Source organism: Apium graveolens, chromosome 11 (assembly GCF_009905375.1).
Source record: "Apium graveolens cultivar Ventura chromosome 11, ASM990537v1, whole genome shotgun sequence".
Taxonomy (NCBI): domain Eukaryota; kingdom Viridiplantae; phylum Streptophyta; class Magnoliopsida; order Apiales; family Apiaceae; genus Apium; species Apium graveolens.
Window position 1 is genome coordinate 83,390,996 of NC_133657.1, and position 26,854 is coordinate 83,417,849.

The window sequence follows — 26,854 nt, forward strand, 5'->3', positions numbered from 1 at the left end:
GTATAATCTTTAACCTTCTTTCATTTATGTTGTTCTTCTAATTTCATTTTGAAATTTTATATTTTATTATTATTGTGTGATAACCTATTTCTTGCAGTGGTTGTTGCGTGATCGTAAGGAAGCCATAGCTGCAGCGAGGGTGTATCCGAGGATGCCTTCTTACTACTTCATGGCCACTTTTTATGGGCGAAGAAAGTGAACTACTCACATCCCTATTCTACAACGGGCAAGCATTTCTTTCTTACTTGGGTGAGTTGTGGGATAGGTCCACCAATTAACCAGGTGGAGTACATATTTGTTCCCGCGAACGTGAATAAGAATCATTGGATTCTCATGATATTATATGTGAAGGATTGGGGCGTGATGGTACTTGATCATATGAACTACAACACTAAATATCCCGAAGAAGAAGAGTGTGTGGTAATAGTTCCTCGACCACAACTTATATCATAATTTTAAAATCTTTCCTTATTACTTTCGTGAAGTGATTTTGTTTTTTATTGTGTGTTGGGTTGGAGTTGTTGCATGTATGCTTCGTTATGTTGGCAAGAATCGAAATGTCCCAGATCAAGAGCCTTTAATTCATTTTTGGGATGCAATACATAAACAAGATAACTACTCAGATTGCGGTATGTACGTGTGAAAATATATGGACTACACCTTGCAAGGATATGACCTCTTTAAAGTGCGTTGGGATGCCTCGGACGTGATATTTCGTTATAGTATTGTCAAGGAGCTTCAAAGAGGGATGGCTAAACCCATATGGCAAATGATGGAGAGGGTAGCCGGAAAGAGTAGCAGTTAGGTCATTCGTCTAGTTGTGTAGTTTAGTTGAACTTGTGTAGTTTAGTTAATCTTGTGTACTTTACTCGAACTTGTTTCCTTCCATTCGAACATCCTCATGTACCTTTCATTTGGTTTAATTACAAGTGACATTTGTTTCATTTTTATCGGTTGTTTATCGACCGTGTCCCTTTCCCATCCCCTTTTTAGCTTTTTTATTTCTTTTCTTTATTGAATTATATTTATAATGGCCCCCTTAAACTTGTTTGGAGAACCTTCAAATTTTTAGGTTTTGAAATTTTTTGGCGATTTGGGCCATATTTGGAGGGGTGCCTAATTTTGGCGAATTTTTTTTGAATTTTACAAGCTTGTTGTTGTTATGTTGTTGTTATGCTGTTGTTATGATGTTGGATTATTGTTGGTATCCTGTGAAACAGGTGGGAGTGTGCCATTACAAATTGTACATTTCAAAAAAACCGACTCTTCCTTCCGCGGAAAATATATGCAGAAGGGTTGATGCTTTCCGCATATATTTTACGCGGAAAGAACAGTAAGTTTTTTAAAAAAATACCTTTTTTCTTTGAAAATTGTAAGAAAATGATGTATTTCAACTCTATGAACTACATTATGGTATAAAATATTGATTAGAACATCATTGCTTATGACTTTCAAAATTTACCCAATACTTTACTATAATGACGAACGTATGGTCATTTTGATGGTCATTTTGCCAACTTTGCATGTAAATTCCCATGCATGACCAACATAAATATCACAAAATAAATGTGCATTCCACTTCATATCACATAAATAAAGTTATGTTTCGACGTAATAAGTTTTCAAGTAATGGATCAACGACAAATTAGAAATTACATAATCGTCGCAATTCAAATCCAAATAAGTGCATAACTTGTCTAGTTTGACAACATTACATCAAAATACAACAAAATACTTAAACAAAGGGAATTCTCGTACGAGCTACCCTAACTAACTAAATCTCTCTAAAAAGTTAGAGAAGCCTCCCTATAGTCGGTGCGTGGAGACTCTGGGAGGGGCGTCGGCCCTCACAATGCATGTCACCCAATAGAGCACAACAACACAACCTTCGCGGAGCACACCTTCAGTGATTTTACCATGGATTTCGTGATCATTCCATATGGTGATGGGAATGTTACTCGACCCATCGTAGAGAGTGAATTTACACCATGGTGCATGCCTCCAAGCCCATGCGGTGGTATCGTCACCACATAGGTGGGACACCCAACCCTTGACGTGTTCAATGCATACTTGGTCCCGGGTGGCACCCACACGAGGCTTCAACTTACATACGTCCGCGATCCTATCACATTCCACAAGTTTACCGCCATCCCATTCGGATAGTCTCTATGGGCTAGTGGGGGACTCCTTACCCAAGTTCAAAACGGGGAGAAAGTAAGGCGGCATATTGCTCCACACTCTTTTAAACTTTCAAGAAAGAGTTAACCAATGGCATGCTTCGGCCCAAACCCTTGAACGGCATGCCTCTTCTTCGGGAGGGTGCAACTCTGGGTCTTCATCCTCCTTTTGGGGATGTGCTTTATTAAACCATGCTATTTCGTCGATCCATTCACGAGCAAAGACATCCAACTCGCTAAATGTTGGTGACATACAATCCTCCAATTCGGAGTCTGGGTCCGAGAATGAGTTGCTAATGTGAGACACCGACTCGTAATTCGAAGTATTGCCCATTTCACCTACATATAACAAGAAATGCATGTTAGTAAAATGAGGTAGACCTACTAAAACTAATATAAGTGTAAAGCACGACAAAAGCATAATATAAGAGAGTGTTATATAAAATTTGAATTACAGTTGGCCACTTTGAATTTTTTTTAATTCTTTCATTTTTACTAAACATTTTCTAGCATCCTGTCCCTCAATGTTGCAATGTCCACATTTCCTTTTTTTTCCTTGCAAGTTCCTCAACGGGAGTTTTAATTCGGTGCTCTTTTTTCCGCCCTTTGGTTTTTGAAACTACGGGGTCAAGAATAGTTTCATGCAACTTCTCTCCACTTTGTTGAGTTATTTTGGTATCAAATTCACTTCCAACACGTTCCACCCCATCAACGGGTATTTTCTCAATAGTTTCGGTCTCTCGATTAATAACTCTCACGGCATACTCATAACGTTTCCGTTGGATTCAAATCATGGGATGGGGCATCATCTCCGGGCATGTGATATGGCAACATACCATCAACTCTATTAGCATCCCTAGTCCACCTCAGTTTCATAAAATATTCCGATAATTCGGCCACACGCCTCCTTGTCAACACGGCAATAATATGACGACACGGCATGCCCGAATGCTCAAACATTCTACATGTGTAAGAACCCCTTAATGACAACTTGTTTAAGATAACAAGGTAAGTCATTCTATTAGACTCAAGCATTAATGGTCGATAAATTTGTAGTATGTATCATCCATATCTTCTAAGGAACGATTTTTATCCTTCTCCACAAAATACTTTGTGGCCTCAACCAATTGGTCTTTAAATCTTTTAAACATTTCTTTGGTATAAATAGAAGCGATATGGTGCTCCAAGGCGGTCTTCATTTGCATGCAACGAATTTTTGTAGGCCAACAACGACCGAGGGTCAACCCACAAAAGGCACTTTAATCTTCCTTCTTCATCAATTAGAGTCCGAATAAAAAAAATCCTCAACTCTCCTCTTCTAATTGATGTAACAAATCCAATTCCACTTGAACATCATTCACACACAAATTATCCTTCCTAAAAAACCCCGACATTTCTCAAATGTTGGGCATGAAACCCTACTTGCTCCTCTCCTCCGTGCATTTTTCCAAATATATTCATTTGTTGTCTAGAAGTGATTCCCGAAACATGAAAACTCTTAATTAAATTCTTTGGGTGACGGTTACATGTTGCTCCCTTTTAATCAAACTCATCTTAGATGGCGACACAACATCGTGATTGTGATTTAACTCCAAGGACGTTATCTCCCAATGCCTTGCCTTGTATTTCGCCTATTAATCACAAAAATCCTAAATTTATATCCATTTCTAGAAAGTTTATCTCTACGCCTTTTCTTCTTCGTATTACTGACACTTCCTATCAAAATTTTTTCATCCTCTGCGGGTTCTTTTATCGCGGTTTTCTCCCGCTAAATTACAAACATAGGTACGGGCATATATTGATTTGTCCACACGCCTTTGTGTATTTTGGAACTTAATTGAAAACCCATTTTTCAAAGCGTAAACCTAATTATATTCTCCGCAACTATTAAATTAGAGAAATTTTAACTCAAGAAAGGAATTACAATATATTCTTCTCCAACAACACTATTATCCCTTGTCTCACTACTATCATGCATAAACACTATTTTCATGCAAATCTTCATTTTCAAACCTATGTTCACTAAAAAAATATCTTCATCACAATCATCAACAAGATTTAGATAATCTACGTTATCATTACGCAAGTAACTACCACTAATATCAACTACATTATTTACAACATTATGAATCACTTTATCACTTCTTTTTAAAGTTTTTCTACCTTCAAAACTAGCAAACATCTTATCCATAATAAAAATAAGAAAAAAGCAAGAAACTTAGCTTACCAAATTGAAATTAGTGAGTAAAGATGAACAAAAGTAATAAATCACCCAAATTTGCTCTCCAATTTGACAAAAGTGACACAAAAATGCAAGTTTGATCATTTTAGAGTTTTAAACTGCTACTACAGTCCTTCCGCGCTTAATATCCGCGGACGGAACAGCCGTTCCGCGCATAATATATGCCAAAACTCTCCTTTTGGCGTATATTATGCGCGGAACGGATAAAAAAAAGTTTACATCCTGGCCGTTGGATCCAACAGCCATCCAACGGCCGGGAAGTGATCCCCGACACATATTGTCAACAGGACCCTTAGCTAACAATTGTCCGGAGAATACTTTTACAAATAACATCCGGAAATGGACGTGACATCATTACACAAAACATGACACCTCAACATGCAAACAATCTATGTATGTGTACAATTTTTGTTTGCAACTTACAAGGTGCGATGAAAACTTGTAATATCCTAAAATTCTTGCAAGATCATATATTTCTTGCAAGTTGCAATATTTTTTATTTTAGTTTTACATATTGTCAGCCAAATTCAACCAATCATGTGTAAATCCAAAACATAAGCCCCTGTTTACCAATCAAATATAAGATAAGACAGATATTATTACCTTTTTGAGTGTTAAATTAATAATACAACATAAAATTTGTCATTTAACCCCAAACATATCCAAATATGAACTCCTTCATTCATCAGAAATAAAGTTACAGGCTTTACAAAAACACAAAACAAAGCAGGCAATCTTTTCACCTAAACCCCAAAAAAAAGAACCCACAACAAAGAAAAACATGAAAATTGTCTTCTGAGATGGTTAAAACTATGATTTTATTCCGTGTGCAAACTAGTAGGTATCGAATTTGCATATGTTGGTGCAGAAGATGAAGACAATGACAGGTTCAACAAAAAGCCAACCATAATCCCTATGAGTGCCACCAGAAGTGCAAATCTTAAAGAAAAGCCTGATTTAGTTTTTCCACTTCTTCTCCGTCTTGATGATTCCTGCAACAGCAGAGAGAACAAAGGATAAGAAAATTGCTTAGTTCCCTCGTAATAAAATTCAATTGAACGGTGAAGCTTGAGCAGACTTCTTATCGATTTTACAACTTCTTATCGATTTTACACACAATTACTTGCATTTGTTACATGAGAAACATTATCTCAAAGTTCTGCATCAAGAACAATGTGAGTGTGAAATATGCGAAATTAAAATGAACGGAGCTCAGCTTTTCATAGTGAGATTAAACAGAGTGTGGATGCTTGAGCTTGACTTCTAATCGAATTTATACACACTTGCTTCTACTGAATAAATCAAATATACAGGTTGGAACTTTTGCATCGATAATGATAAAAGTTCAGATACAAAGGAAAATGGTCATATGATATATAATAGGTCAACTAATCGTCTAAAATTGTCTGCATATATATTTACAATTTCACTTATCCAACGTAAGTGAGACCCCTATCAAGTATTAAGATTTTTAGTACTGTACCAGTACAATATAAAAATGCAGTGGGGTGGCCTTGCTACTATGAGTCCACAATCACATAGCACAGACATACAGGTAAAAAATTCTATTGGGTTTTTCATTTGTAGGCTGTAAAGCAGGCTCCTATAGTTGATCTACATCTGTTTTTGTTTTATAGATCAAATCATGAACTAACAATTGTTTTCTCATAATGTCATATATACATATATAGGCTGATTGATATAGGTATAATTAGTGATTATTAAATAATCCACTTATACATTTACGGCGGTGACACCCCTCATTTACTGATCAGTATTATGTAATTTTGTGATTCCCGGTAATTTAGTGATTATTTATGTGTATTACCCTGCGGGAGTAGATCGTAATGAGGTAAGGAGCTGTTAATTTAGTGATAGCCACTAAATCGTTAATATTATTATTTATTTTTATTTTAGTGATTTTCGGTATGTAAATTAATGATTTTACAGAGGCTTGTAGTTTGTACTTTAATGTATTAGAGTAAGACTCTATATATATTCACTTAAATTACAGCCAAGCAACAACATTTTATAAGTATGACAATTACATTAATTAAAATTTGTTCATAAATTCCCATTTTACGATACTTTGCAGAATCTTTTGTAGTATCCATATCTCCAAATAATCATATCATATTTTGTAATATAAGTCATGATATTCTTGAAGGTACCATCGTGGTATTGACTAATTCTGATAGTACATCTTGTATTTTGGCTTACTCATGCTCCACCTAATTTTTTGACTTTGTTAGTCTTATACTCTTGTTGCTAGCCAAATCAAGAAATGGGCTGACTACCAATCTATACTATTATATTAAAAACGAAACAATTGAAAGTTTCGTCATGGTTTCATTATCCGGTCAAATATAATCATTTAATAATATCAAATTATTATATACATATTTAACACAAACACATCCGTTAAATTAATAATTCATATATCCATTTTGGTATTATCGTCTTCAGTTGTCTTGTCCTCGTGTCTTTTCTCTAATCTTCTTCATTTCACTACTTTTTCTTCAATGTTCATTTCAGATCAGGGTATTCTCCAATCTCCATGGTACATTTGTACTAGACAGAGAAGCCAATACTATTAAAGATTGGTACCAAAATGGTACCATTGAGAAAATTAAATACCAAGAAGGTCTGATTAGGAGTATCCCTAATACTTATATGTCATGTCTGGTGATGAGGAACGAGATTGAAAATATTTAAATTGGTTACTAAACTGTTTATATATAAATAGTTTACAAAGAATTAGAAATATTTGTTGATATATTTTATCAGTGGGGCAAGTAGTTTATCAATATGTAGTAGCTTATATATAAATCCTAATTTTTATCAGTCCTTTTAGATGCATTAGGTTATGTTTTAGGATTTCTATTCCCGCATGCACTATTTTATTAGACTTCATCATTGAGATATTATTGAAAATTAAACCGGGTCTCCTCATTGATTGAGATCAGTAGTTTCTCTTTGCTATGCACTGGGAAACCCTTGGGGCAGTGGTTTTTGAGGTCAATTCACTCAACCCTGTCGTTCTTGTGTTTTTATTACATATGTTCTTCTTTTTTCAAGTATCAAATAGTATCAGAGCTTAGGTTTCTCCACCGATTTCTTGTTGGGAGATCTTGTATTTTAGCCCCAAACAGAAATTACTGTTCATCGGCAGGAAAATCACTGTTCACTGTTAGAAGGTTCCGATTGCTGCTGGAAAAGCACAATTCATCCGGGGACAATCGGATGAAGTAGAGTTAAAGAACAGATTTTGGGTAGAAGAAGAGAGGCTGCTGCTGTTGTGCTGGCAACCCTAATCTATACATATATACCATTTTTTGCCAGGTACTTTACCTATATACATATCTTATATAAGGGTGCAACTTCAATAGAAACTCAACTTAGTAAACTAAGACTAATTTATACTTTGCATCCCAAAACTTTGGTTAATTCTCAGTTTAGGTTTAATATCTTAAACTAAAACAGTTTGCACCCCAAAGTTTAAAAACGCCGTCAATAAGCATCCCTTTAATGTTTTTGACGTTAGACGTTAACGTTATTGTCAGAGGGTATTTCCGGTAATATATATTTTCAAAAAATTAATGCAAACGTAAATTACAATCTGCATTCCATTCCATATTTTATCTTGAATCTCATTTTAAGTCTGTAACTTTATACTATAACAGTTTGCATCCCACAATTATTTTAAACAAATTAATAAATTTATCTAAAATAATTCAATTTCCTTTTTCCAAGTTTTAGTATAATTTAAAATGAAGTATATATATGTCAAAGTATAATATTCTCTCTGTCCCACCCAATTTTTTATATTGGGGACGGGGGCTCGGCACGCATTTTAAAACTATTACGAAATATAGTGGAAAGTGATTTTCTTTTTCAGGGATGAAGTCGCCTAAATTTTTTTTTAAATTCTTTTTTTCTAAATAAAAATTGCTATAATATATAGTAGCCTCAATTATGAGACAGAGAGAGTATTATATTAAGAAAAAAGAGTAAATAATCATTAGCAAAATAAAATAAGCGTAATGGGAATAATTAAAGATAGTCTGATCCTAATACTTGAAAATTAATTTAAACGGTAAAGATTATATAATATTTTATGATACTTAAAACATATACTTAAATTCATAAATAACTTGTGCTTTTATAATTTGTAAATTTTATAAATAAAGTAATATTATATTATAAAATACTTAATCATCTTTCTCTCTATTTTCTTTCTGATTCCAGTTATATTATAATTGTGAAAACAACACTAAATTAATTATTATTTTGTGAATTTCGTGTGAGCCATAAAATTTTATAAATTGACTTTTAGAACTTAATATACAACCAAAATAGTAAAAATTCCGCGTCAAAAAATTATATACACTAGACCAAATTAACTAATGGTCCGGTTTTAAAATTGTAACGTGAACATTAAAAAAATAACATAACTCAATTATTTTTTGATAATTTGAAATTACCATTATTTTTTGATAACATGAATTACAAAATTCTAAGATGCAAAGTAAGATTTGAGGAAAATTCCAGGAAGCAAACAGATATATAAAAAATTTACCAAAAATGCCCTTCTGACAAAACGTTAACGTCTGAGTTAACGTCAAAACTACCAAAGGGATGCAAAAAGTCACCGTTTTTTAAGTTGAGGATGCAAATTGTTAATGTTAAAAGTAATGGTACCAAAATGAGATTTAACCAAAGTTTTGGGATGCAAAGTACTAATTAGCCTAAAACTAATAATAATCTAGTAAATGTTATAGTTTTAAGGCTGAATCAAGAATACCATAAATTAACTATTATTTATCACTCATGTGCGATGCCAATCACATACCTACCGTATACATAAATATATCATCATCACTAACTCTCTAATTCACCACTACCGTCAAATATTACATTCATACCACCACAAAGCACAACCAACACCTCAATTTATCAATCTAAACCTGATATATGAGCATTATCGGATTTAAACTACAATCACTAATTTATATTACAACAATCATCAATTTGCATTACATAAATCATCAAAATCTGCTGAAAAAATCAATAAATTCTGCAGAATAAATCACTGATTTACGTGTGGGGCATAATTAACTTATTAAGAAAAAAGAGAAGAAAGTGTAATCGAGGTCTAGTTGGGCCGTGTTAGCGGAGTATGGGTAGTTAAGGAGTTAAGGTGCAGTGTAATCGAGGTCTAGCTGGGCCGTGCTAGCGGAGTATGGGTAGTTAAGGAGTTAAGGTGCAATTACATAAGTGAAGCAGTTAGAAAAGTAGTGGCTAGGCAATTGAGAAATTATATTAGGAGCAGTTTAGAGAGTTGTGCAGCATTCTGGAAAATTGCATCTTTATTTTCTTTTATGTTTTTTAGCATGTTATCATTTCCTTATTTCTGTCATTCTTTTTTATGAATTACAATTGTACTTAAAGTTTGGTATTTAATTTTTACGATTTTTGTCTTTATTTTAACTATTCGAACATGTTAGTTGGTTATAGAAAGAGGAAGAATAGTAGACAGGAACAATGGACCTATGAGAGCGGCGACAATAGGAGGGAAAGTCATCAGAATGAGAGGAGGTCATCGGAATAAAAGGAAATTGCTGAAATTCATGGACTAATTGTAAGGGATGATGATATTTGTCTGCACTTTGCGGGAAAAGCTTGTGTTTAGTTCAAATACTAACAGTTAGGAAGAGGAATTATATGCTGGAAGACTTTTGTGCAAGATGTAATCAATCAATTTGAAAATCCAGATCAGCATGATATCAGGATATTTTCAACAAACTTGGGCAAACTCACACGATATCCGAAATGAAGAAGTTTTGAAGAACTTAGATCACACCCCCGTGACGCTCCCAAACCAATCGCTAATCATGGTGACAAATATGGGATGGGGAGAGAAATACTATATATCCAGCTTTATTAGTGGATAAAAACCTAACATTAAGGATGTTGTGAGGATGTTTAGGCCTCGGAGATGCAATATTTCTAGCGAAACAAGAGGAGGCCAATACACAAAGGCTCCGTCCCTTTTTTGGGACATCTGAATGAAGTACTCATTTTTATGGCACACCTGTTCAAATTTGGACAAAAATGGCACATAACGCCACTTTTTTTGGAGTTCTGCCACAGACACCCACAACAACTGGCGTTCTGAGGCATTTTATAATATTTTTTTCCCTTCCTTTCCCCGTTTGTGCTTTGTGTGTAGTTTTCTTTAAGCTAAAAAATCATGGGCATGTTTTGAACTCTTATATTAAATTAAAGAAAAATTATTTTGGTCTAATTTTTTATTGTTAGATAGTGATATAAACCTATTTTTAGTACGTATTTTTTATTTTAATTAAAAAGTTGTATATATATGACTTTCGTAGCCTCAAAAAGGGTGTCATGGGAGTCAAGCGCGCATTTTTTTGATGAAGACCCATTTTTACGGGTTTTCAAATGTAATTCCAGCGTTTTTTTTGTATAACTTTTTTTTGTGTAGTAGTCGTAATTTGATTACTTTATATTTTAAAAAATAAATAAAGTGAAAATTTATGAGGTTTGACTACCCAAAAATGGTAGTATAAATTCATGATAAACTAAGAAAGAACTAATACAAAACAGTAATTCGACACAAATTTTTTTTACTTTTTATTATTAATATATGATATACTTTTTACTAATATTTTACTTAGTAAAATATTATTAATATTTTTATTGTTTGTCATTACTATATTAGATTATTTTTATTATTAATATTTTACTTAGTAATTATAATTATATTACCAAAATGACTCGGTGATAATATATTATATTACCAAAACTACTTAGTGATAATATTTTCCTGGGTAATAATATATTACTTGGTAATAATATATTATATTATCAAAATTTGAAATAAATATGAACTTACTCTACTATTATATGTATCATTTAAATTGTATATTTTATAGAACTTTAAAATTCCATAAATAAAATTAATTAATTCTGAAGTAATATGTTGCATTATTTATGGATTGGATTTTTTTGTTGACAATATCGAAAACCGTATCTTCTCTTTCATATCTTAAAAATATGACGAAAAAGTAGATTTCTCTTTCAAAGTAATCTTATCGGAATTCTCAAATAGATAGTATCAATAATTCATTCCTATGTCAAATGGATAGTATCAGATTTCTCTTTGCAGGAAATTTGACAGAATCAATAATTCACAATAATACGCGTCTTCTATCTTATATCCTATGTTACAATTTATATATGTCCTCAAACACTGTTTGTGTTCAACATACACTTTTGTTCTAATTTTCGAAAATTTTAACAAAATACTTAAATTATACTTGTAGAGACCTCTTACATAGAAAAAGGTATGTTCTTATATGTATGTGTGTCTATATATATTCCTAACCCATTATTAATATGCATTGTTTAACTGTTAATGTTTTTCGTAAAGCAGGGAAATGGAAGGACACGTGAATGTCAAATTTTTTTAGGGTGGAACGGTTATTCGAGAAGGTACTAATATCAACTACTCTATCGATCACAAAAAAATGTTTATTAGGTTTGGTACCACATACGATGAGCTTAAACGTGTCGTGTACAATTTTATGAATATTAGTTTGTATCAATGGAATTTGAAATTGAGTTTGAAGTATCCATACCATGGCCAATACAACCTAGTTGAAGGTTTTTATCAAATGGATATATTATGTGATGATGCTACACACATGTTAAATGTCCCTGCCATGTTGCTGAACGTTCAAGAAGATGTTTCTTTGTTACATTGAAACAGAGGAAATTGCTGTTGATAACCCGTACTCATTCCAACTTAATTTAGGGTCACAACAGACACAAACATACGGGGGTAATGTAAACCCAGGGTGGTCAGATCTACTTTTTCAATGTGTAGAGTGTAAAGACGGAACTAATGAACAAGGTGGAGGGTATGGAGGGGGGTAGTAAACATGGTAGAGGGTATGGAGGGGGGACTAGTCAACATGCAGGGGAAGTAATTGGTGGAGGGTATGGAGGGGGACTAGTCAATATGGTGGAGAATATGGAAGGGGGAGTAGTCAATATGGTGGAGCATATGGAGGTCGGACTTCCAAAATGGTGGAGGGTATGGAGGGGGGACTAGTCAACATGGTGGAGGATATGGAGGGGAGAATAGTCAATATGGTGGAGGGTATGAAGGGGGACTAGTTATGAAAATGATGAAGGTGGTGGAGGTAATATAGATATGACATTTTCACAACCAAAGAATATGGCAGGAAGAGGATCAGGTAAGCGGTTAGCCCTCATGGAAGATGAAGCTGTACCCAATTCATCAAGTGAGGAGAATTTTCACCTTTATGATGATGTTGAAGAAGAATCTTCGGGCACCAATGAAGGTGAAGGGCATTCAGAGAGGAATAATGAAATTTTCAGCACATTTCCAGTAGTTGGGGAAGAGTATCATGTTCATCATTTTCATAACTAGTCCCCTAGGAAGCACGGACACTTCAAAAAGGGTGCCGTTCCGACACGGCGACACGCGCCCGACACGGCTGAATATGTGTCCAACACGCCATGTGGCGTGTCGACAGAAAAAGGCGACCGACACGGGTTCGACACGCGACCGACACGCAACCGACACGGCCCACCGACTCGGCCCATAAAAAAAGCCCAAAATCATCTTTAAGAAGCCCAAAATCTTTTTTTAAAAGCCCAACCCATCTTATATTAACCCGATCTTTATACAATCAAATATATACATACATCTATATATATATATATATAACACGTATGGCTGTTGTTGTTTTATAGATGATCATTTTAATGAAAATGTAGAATAGATCTTCCACTAGTTTATCAATATTATGAATGAATATTATGAAGGAAACTCTATTATTATTATGAATGAAGTTGTTCAATATTTGATATATACAAATCTTATATTTTTTATATTTTTATTACTTTTTTTTTGTCGTGTCCCGTATCCAGGACACTTCGATAATTGACGTATCCCCGTGTCCCGTGTCGCCGTATCGGTGTCGGTGCTTCCTAGCTAGTCCCCCTTCATACCCTCCACCATATTGACTACTCTCCCCACTAGGGATGAGCATGGTTTGGTTTGGTGCGGTTTCGACCGAAAACCAAACCGTAACCATAATCATTCGGTTTCTAAAATCAAAACCAAAACTGAACCGAACACCGTTGGTGCGGTTTTGGTTTTAAGTTGCGGTTTCGGTTTGAGGTGATGTGGTTTCTGTTTTAAAATCAAATTAAATTTAATATATTTAAACACTTTTGATTATAGATATATAAAAAAAAAAATAAAGATATAATTTATATATTATAAATAAATGTGTTGGTAGTCCGGTACATGTTTTAGTCCAATAGGCTCCTACAATTCAGGTTTTTAATCCAAGAGGGGCAGCTTTGTAACAGTAGCAGAATACAATCTGCTACAAAAAACACTCCAACAAATGATAAAATAAAGTAGCAAGCTATAGTGGTTAAATAGCAATTGAAACTTGGTCCCGGCATAAGAAAATGGAAATACAATTTATAAATCTAGAAAATGGTAATACAATCTATAAATCTAAACGAGAATATTATTACTATTACATATAAATATATAATATATATTATATGATTTAAAATATATATATAATTAATTTTATTCGGTTCGGTTTGTATTCGGTTTCAAAAAATTTAAAACCAACCCATATTATCGGTTCGGTTTTTATTCGGTTTGGTTACTAATTGGTTCGGTTTTTAATGGTGCGGTTTTGTTCGATTTTTTGCGGTTTCGGTTTTTGGTTCGATTTTGCTCATCCCTACTCCCCACCATACCCTCCACCATATTGACTACTCCCCCTCCATACCATTCAACCATATTGACTACTCCCCCTCCATACTCTCCACCATGTTGATTACTCCCCCTCCATATCCTCCATCATGTTGACTATCCCTTCCATACCCTTCACCTTGTTCATTGGTCCCGTCTCTCTACTCTCCACATTGAAAAAGTAGATCTGACCATCCTGGGTTTATATAACCCCCGTATGTTGTTTGTGTCTATTGTGACCCTAAATTAAGTTAGAATGAGTATGGGTCATCAACAACAATTTCCTCTGTTTCAATGAACAAAAAAACATCTCCTTGAACTTTAAGCAACATGGCAGGGACATTTCAATATGCATGTAACATCATCATCACATAATATATTCATTTGATAAAAACCTTCAACCAGGTTATATTGGCCATGGTATAGATATTTCAAACTCAATTTCAAATTCCATTTATACGAACTAATATTCATTAAATTGTACACGACGTGTTTAAGCTCATCGTAAGTGATACCAAACCTAATAAACATCATTATTTGGGATCGATAGAGTAGTTGATATAAGTACCATCTCGAATAATCATTCCACCCCAAAAAAAATGACATTACATGCCCTTATATTTCCCTGTTTTACAAAAAACATTAATAGTTAAGCAACGCATATTAAAAATGGGTAAGGAATATATATATACACACACACATACAAGAATGACATACTTTTTTTAATGTAAGAGGTCTGTACAAGTATAATTTAAGTATTTCGCTAAAATTATAGGAAATTAGAACAGATGTGTGTTGAACAGATACGGTTGTGTATGAGACATATATAAACGGTAACACAAGATATATGATAGAAGATGCGTATTATTGTAAATTATTGATTCTGTCAAATTTTCTGCAAAGAGAAATCTGATACTATCCATTTGAGATAGGAATGAATTATTGATACAATCAATTTGAGATTTCCGATAAGATTACTTTGAAAGAGAAATCTACTTTTTCGTTATGATAGAAAAGATAAGGTTCTCCAAATTTTCAACAAAAAAATCCAACCAAAAAAAATCCAATCTATAAATATTGCAACATATTATTTCAGAATTAATTAATTTTATTTATGGAATTTTAAAGTTTTATGAAATATAAAAAAATTATAAAATATACAATATAAATGATACATATAATAGTAGAGTAAGTTTATATTTATTTCAAATTTTGATATTATAATATATTGGTACCAAGTAACATATTATTACTCAGGAAAATATTATCACTAAATAGTTTTGGTAATATATTATATTATTACTAAGTCAGTTTGGTAAAATAATTATTATTACTAAGTATAATATAAATAATAAAAAATAATATAATATAGTAATGACAAACAGTAAAATATTAATAATATTTTACTAAGTAAAATATTTGTAAAAAATATATCATATATCAATAATAAAAAGTAAAAAAAATTGTGTCGAATTACTGTTTTGTATTTGTTCTTTCTTAGTTTATCATGAATTTATACTACCATTTTTGGGTAGTCAAACCTCATAAATTTTCAATTTACTTATTTTTTTAAATATAAAGTAATCAAAGTACTACAAAAGTACTACACGGCAAAAAGTTTTACCAAAAAAAAAATTGCAACTATATTTGAAAAACCCGTGAAAATGTGTCTTCATCAAAAAAATGTGTGCTCGACTCCCATGACACCCTTTTCGAAGCTACGAAAGTCATATATATACAATTTTTTAATTAAAGTAAAAAAATACCTATTAAAAATAGGTTTATATCACTAACCAACAAAAAAAATTAGACAAAAATCATTTTTTTTAATTTAATAAAAGAGTTCAAAACATTCTCTTGACATGATTTTTTAGCTTATAAAAAACTACACAAGGCACAAACGGGAAGGGAAGGGAAATAAAAATATATATATAAAATGCCGCAGAACACCACTTCTTGTGGGTGTATGTGGCAGAACCCCAAAAAAAAGTGGCATTTTTTGCCATTTTTTGTCCAAATTCAAACAGGTGTGCCATAAAAATGAATATTTTATTCAGATGTACCAAAAAAGGGACGAAGTTGTATACAAATGGTACAAATGGGGACTAAGGTCGCAATTCATAAGAAAGGGGGATGTCTAGTTTTGATTCATCCAAAGACGTTAACAAACACCTTCATACTAATAAAGGAGTTTCACAATCATCGATGGTAACGAGAAACAACGGAAACATTTTATCCAGTAAAGAGATCGACGATAGAAGAATGAAAGGCCTATGTTTTAACTATGATGAAAGTTACTCTCCTGGTCACGAATTTCGAACAAAAATCTACATGATTATAGGTGAAGATGGCTAGTCTGATGAAGATTCAAATGGTGTTACGTTAGGAACTAGGTTTTGTATTTTTTTGTTTTTTTGATTTTTTGTGATTTAGTCTATCTCTCTCAATCTCTGTTCTCTTTCTTTCTGAACCTCTCTATTCTCTATCTCTGTTCTCTGTTTTAATTTCTCTGCTGTCTATTTTTACTGCAGAAGAATAAATGTGGGAGAACAGAGAGAGAGAAGTGGTGGAAACATTTCCATTTTCATATCAGATAATCCAGATTACTACTTGCAGCCTATATTACAATATGTATATTATTTTAAGCCCGTAGGCCCAATTCCAGACCAACCAAAACATTTAACGTGTTGGCTTTAATAGTTTAGTTTAGTATATAGCCCTCGCCCTTAAGCTAAACAAAAATAACTATAATAAATTTACGAAGTAAGAAAGCAAGGAAATGTCTGTAATTTTTTCTATACGGTTTGCTGACAAGGTGAGGAGGATACACTGTTCTCCATTTCTCATGCAGGTGTTTGTACGTTAAAAAAAACCAAAAAATACCAAGGATTTAATAGAACACTAACCAATTCCCGTTTTAGTTGCTGAGTTTGATGAACAGCTGCATCTCTTTCACTTCTTATACGCTGCATAACCTAATTGTACAATTTCAGAGAGGGAAGAAGAGAGACATATATGCATGAGAAGACGAGATAGATTGAAAGTTAAAATAAATAAAGTATTATGGGACTGTCGTTTCATGATCTAGAGAAAAGTGTGTTAGCTTTTTAAATAATTAATAACTGAGATACATTTTCTTTTAATGAAAAAACAAAAGGAAAGAGCTCAAAACATACTAGCAGTTCCCAAAATTTTCAGCACAAAAGTACATGCATATATTTGTAGAAAGGTTTAGACATTAATAATTTTCTTACACTAAAAAATATAGTGCAAATTTAGAACTTACTGCACTAGTATCCTCAGTTGGTTTAGATTTGACTTCCGTGTTTGCAGAACCTGATTCAGGTAGGATGTAAACAACCCTAAGCTTCAGTTCTTCTATAATTCTTCCACTCTCTTTGTTAAACTATATGCAATATCCACGATATTTCCAGGTGAGAGAAAATAAAATTTGATATTCTGCAGTGACGTAAAAAAGCTAGACTAGGATTTCTAAGGTAAATTCTTACAGTATCTAGTGGAAGTTCATCAATATCAGTATGTGGAGCCACTTGGGTACTTTGTAGGAGAAACTTATCTTTACACTGCATATCTGGAGGGCTCTCTCGTTGTGGTTGAAGAGTAACTACAGATGCAGCAGCAGGTTGAAATCAGTTCATTTTTTGCATCTCAAGGAAATAAAAGATCCAGGGCCATAAGAATATTACTTGGTTTCATTGCATATAAATTAAGCTATGATTGTCACGATCACGAAGTTCCAGCAAGTATGCTTGTTAAAAAGGTGAAACCATGATGCAGCTACAAAAGTAAAATTATTCCATATTTTTTGTTTAACTTGACTTATCTAGTGGGCTGGCCCTTTAAAAAAAAGACGAAATCATGAAAGTCTCGTAAATAGACAGAATTCATTCTTGACCTGCTTGATCTATCTTTATTATAGTCCTGATTCTATGATCTTGAGTATCATGTTGTAGCCTATTTATGTGTTTGACACAGCCACTGTCATTGCTTGTGACTATCTTACTCATGTTCTTTTTGTAAATGAAACAACAATTTAATACCAATACAAGTTGTGAAATCATCTATCTCTGTAGTCACAGAACATCTATACATCATACTACGAAATAAAACAAATGAAACAAACGTACCTGTTATAACACACGAGTCCCAAGGCTGTATGACACCAGTATTTGGCCGCACGAAGTACTTCTTCGGAGAAGTTGTTTTAACCTATAAATTGAAGGGAAAACACATGTTTCATCCGCAATGCATAGAATCTAAAGTTCAATTAAATTTGGGGTTAGTCATAGATAGGGTATTGTGTGGTCGGCACTACCTTAAAGGCAACATGTTTGTCTGTGGAGTTCCCAAGTTTAAGATCGCAGTGGCATTGCTTCTCCAACTCAACTGATAATCAAAAAACATGCACACAAGTAACTATCAATATTGAGTAGCCAGGTGGCCCAGGACGGGAAACTACAAATAAGTGGAAAGTAATCCCTCTAACATACCAAAAAAATAACATCTTCAAGTGTCGTCGCTTTATAACAAAAATCAGGACAACTAACAAAATTTTATCTAATCCCTTGGCTATGCCTAGTACATACGCTCTCATATTTATAAGAGGTCGATGGTTTGGACCTAAGTGGTGGCATATCTTATTTAATCACATGGCTATGCCTAGTACATTCCCTTCTCTTATTGATACGTCGGATTTTTTGATACAAGAATGAAGAGATATATTAATTGTTGGAAGCATATATATTTATCCTTGGTAATGTTCTTTATATATAGCTCATACAAATCAAACAAACAAAATTAGTGCCACATAATTAAACTCGTGAATTACAATTTTGAATCAACATTTCAACACTTCCTCTTGATTCGAAATTGTAAATCTAATTCAAAAAATTTAAACGACGACGTACTTCCTATAATCAATTAAAAGAACTGGAGCATTTCTCTCGCCACATATTTAGTGCATTCTCACCAAATCCAATTTGTTGGACACTTCTCTCCACAAACATTTTTCTTGGTCCACTTCTCACCAAATTTTTTTTTATACACTTCCATCAACATTAAAATAATTAAAATTTTGGAGAACTTCTCACCATGGTCAAACTTTAAATTTTATTTTTTTTATACACTTCCATCAACATCAAAAACAACTAAAACTTTGGAGCACTTCTCTCCATGGTCAAACTTCAAATTTTATTTTTTTTATACACTTCCATCAACATCAAAAACAACTAAAACTTTGGAGCACTTCTCTCCATGGTCAAACTTTTTCACCTACAATTATAAAATAAACATTCTTTCATGGCCACTTATGACATAGTTTCTTTCTCATCATCATGCCACTCATCTTGGTGCCTATACTTATCAGATCTTCTTAACCCTCATTCAAATTATTCTTCAAGAGTTTCACGAATCCTTATTTGATTTAGTGTTGGATTGTTTTCAAGAGCTTACATCTCCATCTCAGTTTCAATCCTCCACCAACTTAAACCTCTCACCTCTCATGCCGGAAGTCAGGGCACTCACAAATCCTTTAAGACCATTAATGCTTTTATAACATGTTGGTTTTTGATACAAGAATGAGAAGGAAATTTTATTTGTTGGAAGCATAAATGGTTTTATTCATCATAAGCTCTTTATACAGAGCTCATACAAATCAGATAAACATATTTAGTACCTCATAAGCCTCATGTGTTACAAATATTCCCAAATCAAAGAATTATAAAAACATTATAATATAATTAATTCTTCGGTTACCATTTTGAATCGACATTCCAACAAGAAATTGATGGTTCAAACCTATGCGTGGGCATCATATCAAGTTCAATTAACATCATTTAGTTTACACACCCTGCTACGGTACTAAACATTTATGAAATCTACACACACGATCCTTACATAGGCAATATTAAAAAAGATGTAACCAATTCACATTTAGATTAATCTATAAACATATCATAGCGGTGTGTATAAATAACATAAAAGAGAATACAAGCGGCAGGAAAAGTCGAAAAATGACGTACACTGGAACTTGAGGTCCTCGGGATGAACGGAAATGAATTTGTTGGTAGTAACAACAGTCATTTGTACAAACAGCAACACCAAATTGATTCTCTTCACCTCTATAAAAATCCACAATTAATTATATCTAATGAAAAAATAAATCAATGTGAATAGGCAAGGAAAGTTTTATAAATTAATCGAGATTATGTAACACAAAGTTTAGGTCAAACTAGGAAGGAGAGGGAGGGAGAGAGAGAGAGAGGGGTAGCGGATGATTTGTTCGATTTGGATTTGGAGGTACGAGCGTGGAATTCAGTTTTTAAGTTGGATGGGAGTGCGTGTGTGTATGTATGTATAAGGTTGGTGGGAAACGATGGACAGTATGGAGAGAGGACAGGGGAAAAGTAGTGGGAGACACCTGTATGCTGTATATTTATAATTTTTAATTACCACTACATAATTAGGGGTGACAAATGCTGCTTTCGAAATCCCAGTGACCTGGAGGTCACCCCGCTTCAATGATTCCCTCCACGCCTTTACGTTTATGTTACGTACTCTCCCCTCATTTATTCGTACAAAAAACACCGCTTCAAGATTCTCTCGACTGGGCTCGAGACACAATTTCGTTATGAAACAAAACTTTACACGTATAAATCAAAATCTATACTATACTATATTATAATAGTCGGAGTAGAGATAATTTGGTTAAACGGTTAAAGTAGTAAAGTTTTTATAATATAAAAAGTAAACTCATCCACTACTTACCTCCACTAAATCCACTTTATATATAAATTATTAATCGGTCCCACCACTTTACTCACTTTTTAAACTTTCCACCACTATTTTATCATTTTTCTTAACCTCCGTGCCCAAATCAAATGTAAACAAATGGTTGGGACGGAGGGAGTATAGTATATTTATCCTACTAAACTACGAATACAACTTATCATATTATTAAAAGATATAAATAATAGTATTACATATCTGCTAAACTACTAAATTGTTAAACTACTAGAAATAGTCTATTTATTATACTAAATTACGACCACATGTTATTCTATTATTTTTATTATAAATTTATAATCACTACATATTTATATAAATATTTCAAAAATATTATATAACTTGATAAATAAAAATTTAAAATATTAATAGAAACTCATGCATCGCACGGGATTTATGCTAAAAATCTTACTAAAAAAGACTCGCGATACTTGCTAAAAAAAATTTACACAACTTCTCAGAGAATAAACTTAATAAGGAAGAATTTTAATTAAAAGTCTATCTTATCATTTCGTAGCACGTACAATCACATCTTATTTTTTCGTAACACGTGCAATCTTATCTTATTTTTTTGTAATATGTGTAATTTTATCATATCTTTCTGTAAGTATAAATAGAATCTTCAGTTATTGAAATCAGACATACTGAAAAATATATTGAACAATAATTCTCTCTTTTCAATTTCTACTCTCTCTCTATGTGCATTTATTAAGTCATACATTATCCAGTAATTCGAGATTTACAACACGCTATTCACAAATCACAATACGTTATCAGCACGAGTATCTGTCAACTGAAGCTTTATTCTCGAAAGAGTTACGACTTATTTTGACCCACGAGTCTCTATCAACTAAAACTATTTCATAAAAGAGGTACGATTTCTTTTACTCATTTTATTATAATTATTATTACATATTTATTTATGTTACTGATTGAAATTTATAAAGATGGCTATGCCGTCAAATAATACTATAAAGATGGCTCTGCTGTTAAGTAAAACTACTATAAAGATGGCGCTGTCGTCAAGTAATAATCAAAAGTTTTCTGGTCGGCTATGCCGTCGTAACTTTTGTATAAAGTTATTATTTCAACTTGACTGTTTAAATATTATGTGACATATTAAATCTTATTTAAAATCTATTCAGAATGGCGAATCTTGCAAAATTAGAGTTTGTTTGCTTTAGATGTTTCGGGGAATAATTATTTGTCATGGGTCCTTGATGCGGAATTACACCTTAGTGCTAATGGCCTAAAAATACTATTGATGTGACGACTGAGAATTTTGCGACGTAATTAAGTCAATAAAGTATGTTTAATGTGATGTGATTCTAATTATGTGATTAAGTGTTGATTAATTGTCTTGGCTGTATATTAGAATATAGGAGCGTAAACAAAAAAGTTCCAATTTAAAGAGTCAGCTTAGGAGTTAAGCTGTGTTGTCGGGCCGTCAGGTAAAACGGAACCCGTCCTAATAAGGAGTTAAAGAATATAAAATGTGAATTATGTGTGATTGAGTGAAATAAATGTTTAAATAAAGTATTTCGTCCTAAGTGACGTGTCGGTCGATAATGATAATGAGAAGCGTAATCGAAACGCTGAGCGTCGGGCCATCAGGCTGAACGTGACCTGGTACGCGTAAAAAGGATAAAAGATTAAAGAAGGACAAATTCTCTGATCAGACCTGAGTTGTTATGTGACCGTATATGTGTGATTGCTTGTCTGTGTGCATGACTATGTGCTCTGTGACATTTTTATGAATTTAAGGGAATTGTTTGATTTAAATAAAGGTTTATTTAATCTTCGCGCATTTTTATAAAATTATCTGAGTAAGATAAAAACACAGGATTTGTTTTGTTACCTTCCTAGTAGTCCTAGAGACTTTTTAAAAATAATGAATGGATTTATTTGGTGGTCATTGCATTTTAAATTGATTTTTTATGTGGGAAATGTTATTATTAAGGCAAGCTTGCGAAATTCATATAAAATCAACCGTCTGCTCAAATATCTATTATGAGTAATGGTTGAAAAGCTAATTTTGAGATCTACGTATTAAAATTGTCACTTGCAATAATTTTCGACTTTTCAAGAGAGATATATTTTATATTTGATTTTTATTACATTTGAGTAAAAAGAAAGAATTAATTAGGCATAAAAGGGATTTAGTAGATTACTAAAATACCCTTGCCTTTGATAGTTTATAAACACCCCCCTTTCTTTCTTTCTTTCCCGTGAGCACCTTTTTCCCCCTCTCCCTCATTTTCTTTTCTCTCTCACTCTCTCTCGAACACTCTCACTCTCTCTCGGCTCTCTCCATCTCTCTTCTCTCTCTCTTGCATGCAACACTCAAACCTCACTCAAACTCAAAGATATTGCTTTCTTTAGTCTCTATTTTCGGTATACATCTCAATTTCCATTTGCATGTAAGTATTGTGTAAGTGTTTTGATGTTGATCTCTATGATTGTGTTCAAGGAAATTGATTTCTTGATACAAAACTAAAAGAGTGAATTCAAGTGGATTATGTGGTTTAAAACTCAAGAGGAAACCCATTTCAGGCCCTCTTAAGTTCGACCACCACCGGCTATGATCCAAGGAGAGCCGGTGGAGTTTTAATGATGTGTTAAATTAATTTTTAAGCTTTGCATATTTTGGTTTCTTGAAGGTTTAAAAAAGGGTTTTGTATTTTTTTAGAAACTCACGTATGTGATTGATAAATGGATTGCATTGATTGTTTTAAAAAGAAATTGGATGTGTGTAAATGATTTGTTGCTTAGAAAATCAAAAATTAAGGTTTGCATGTTAGGTTATAATTCGGCTTTGTGTTAATCAGAAAGGAAATTGGATTTGATGACTTGATCTTAGTAAAAGCTAAGCCTAATTAGTGAAAAATGTGATTGCATGTTAATTTTAAAGAAGATCAAGTTATGCATGTCAATGTCTTGAGTTGTGAATTTTGGATTTTTGCCGAATAGAAAATGTGTTTAGAAGGGATTAATTTGATGATTAAGTGAATGCATGTTGATTGAATGAATTGATTAAAGTTGAAGTCACTAGGTAATGCTTGGTTTTGGTGTTTAATGAATTGAATGACTAAGTAAAGGTTTAAAACAAGTTGGGGATATAATTTAAGACTTTGCATGTCAAAGATTGATCCTTGCATGCATTATTATTGGAAAAACCCGAATGGGTCTTATGCTTAAAGAAAGAATTAAGTTGATTTCTTTGCTAATTATCTTAGTGGCTAGTGAGAACTTGATTGCATGACAATGATTGGGTGGTGTTTGTGTTCGAATTTTGATAATTAAAAGAAGGTGTTGATTTTCGATTCCTATTGTGATTATGATTCGGATTTTTGATTAAGAAGGATGAAGTTTAATTGCGTAAATGACTCTTGTGATTTGCATTATTTGTATTTGATTATATGAAATGAATTTGAGTATACGTGGTTGTGTTTTATGTGTATGGCTGAATGGTATATAAGTAGAAAAGCGACTGATTTGATTTCCAATACCTTGCTAAGTGATTGCATGTGAAATCCTAGGAGATATGTGATTCATTTATGTGATTGGTTGTTGTTATGGTTCGAATTAAGGAATAAAAGAAAAAGAGAATTAAATGGTTTGTTATTAAAGAACTATAAGTGACAGTTATGGTCGCAAAAGGTTTAGTTGTGAATAAATCATGTACTCGTAAGAGTTATATTGGTGTGATTTGAGAAATTGTTAAGGTCAAGCAAGTACGCGTCGATCGATAAGTATATATAAAGATATAAAGGTTAAGAGTAAAATATATATGATGTGTGATGTGCTATGTGCTTATGTGTATAAGCTATATTCGTATACTCGAGTCAAGGATATAATCGAGTTATCGTATTGAGTGATCGTTCTGGGAACGAGAGTTGAGAAACTGATTAAGGTTTTGGTTTTTTATTGTAGATTCGGAGCGTGAGGGCATTCAGGCTAGGAAAGGAAAGGGTATACTAGGTGGCAGTAGTTCAACCTTCAGGAAAGCAAATTCAGGCAAGTAACTCTCATTACTTGTGAAAATGATTATAGAGAGGTTAATGTTTATACCATGTAGAGTATGAAGTGTTAATTAATGAACCATGTTAATGACTTGAGATATCTTGTTTTGATTCTGATATACTGTTATTGATAAGCTTACTGATTCAACCCTTTGATAACCTATTGTTAGGGCGAAATCACGCACTAATATTCACGCAAGTATACGCGTTCGCAAGTAATATAGAATACTTTCTAGTTCGTTCCCTCAGAGACTCAGACTAAGTTATTGTCTAATTCAACTCACTCACCAATGTATGACTACTTCTCAATGTTAAGATAACACTTAAAATTGTTGATTAAATATTAACTATAATTAACTACTTAATTAACCACTTAACTAACACTTCAATTTATCAATAATAAAACACTCATGAGATCACAACTTCATTATTACTTCCTTCTATAGCCATTGTTATTACCTTTAGCATGTGACAGTGATGATATTAATCGAATAACACGAAACTGATAAAAGCCAACTTTCATTGTACTAATACCATTCTACCAAACATCCACAATTAAGATAGAAGTTGAATAGTCATCAATTATGTTGAGTTCCTATATGTCTACAGAAATTGACAACACAACGATTTAAGCACAAGTTATTCCTTTTTGATTACATAGGGCAAATAAAACTGTTAGAGTTACCCACTAATCATGCACAACGTACATGAACCTATGCTAGCATGGCAAGTTCTAAATCTCAAGATCCACCGTCGCTTCACAAGAGATTAACACCCTATCTTATATGTTCGCGACGCACATAAGACGAATACGCACAACCAATACTAGATATCATGCAATCATCACATACTAAAGTATTAAACAATTAACTAAAGAATTCCATAATAAATCCGTTGCAACCCCATGATCACGATTAGCCCATAATAGAACTTATCGCCATCATGGGTTCATATGAAATCATGATAAACAAACACAAGAAAATAACAACTAAACTGATTATATTAAAACAGAGTACGTCACAAGAGTAAACAAGTCAAAGCAAGAAAACTAGCATCCAACGTTACAACGAAACAAGAATCACAAGAATATATGCTTCCTCTTCGTTGCTGTGTGCTAAATCGGTCTTCTTCCTTATCTCCTTCGCTTCTTGCCAAACACAATCTAAAACATAATCTCCTCTTTTTTTATTCTATGAAAAACGTCTTAAATCTACTTATATAATAGTCCCATAAAACTCAGATTACATAGAAGTTGGAAGCCAAACAGAAGTAGAAGTCTAAAATAATATATCTTTTTCCCCGACCCTGCGCGGCCGCTCAGCATTTCTGCGCGGGCGCGCAAGGCTGCTGCGCGGCCGCTCAGCATTGCTGCGCGGGCGCGCAGGACCCTACTGGAAAATTTCCAGGTTTGCTCCATTTCTTCGCCGTAATCTGCCCGTTCTTTTCCTCTCGCAATGGTGAACACATGCCAAGGCTTATTCTTGATGATTCCTCCTCCGAAATGCAACTAATACCCTGAAATGCATAAACACTAGAAAAACGTATCAAATACACAAAATACTTGATTTCAAGACACCAATTTAAGCCATTTTAAGACGTTCTAAGTGGTATAAAATGCCACTTATCACACCCCCAAACTTAAATCGATGCTTGTCCTCAAGCGTCACAGACTCAAAAACAAATAAAAATATGCATGAATGCAATCTATATGAAAATGCAACGATCCCCCTTACTACAATTAACCAACCAAATTGCCACGTCTCAACGAATGCAG

The 26,854-nt window shown here is 33.2% G+C and overlaps 1 protein-coding gene across 2 annotated transcripts; it reads right to left on the reverse strand.

Moving 5' to 3' along the window:
- Positions 1 to 4,999: 4,999 nt before the first annotated feature.
- Positions 5,000 to 20,672, reverse strand: LOC141697936 (vesicle-associated protein 2-1-like). Of its 2 annotated transcripts, none has more exons than XM_074502502.1 (7): positions 20,296 to 20,663; positions 18,591 to 18,661; positions 18,403 to 18,484; positions 17,764 to 17,879; positions 17,541 to 17,660; positions 17,161 to 17,229; positions 5,000 to 5,411 (listed from the first exon to the last, which is right to left on the reverse strand). In XM_074502502.1, the coding sequence occupies exons 1-7, from the start codon at positions 20,354 to 20,356 to the stop codon at positions 5,238 to 5,240; spliced, it is 693 nt and encodes a 230-aa protein (XP_074358603.1). In that variant the 5' UTR covers positions 20,357 to 20,663; the 3' UTR covers positions 5,000 to 5,237. The 2 variants fall into 2 exon arrangements, with proteins under 2 accessions (XP_074358603.1, XP_074358604.1); XM_074502503.1 differs by lacking the exon at positions 5,000 to 5,411 and adding an exon at positions 14,728 to 14,879 and having other exon boundaries at positions 20,296 to 20,672.
- Between the last annotated feature and the right edge of the window lie 6,182 nt (positions 20,673 to 26,854).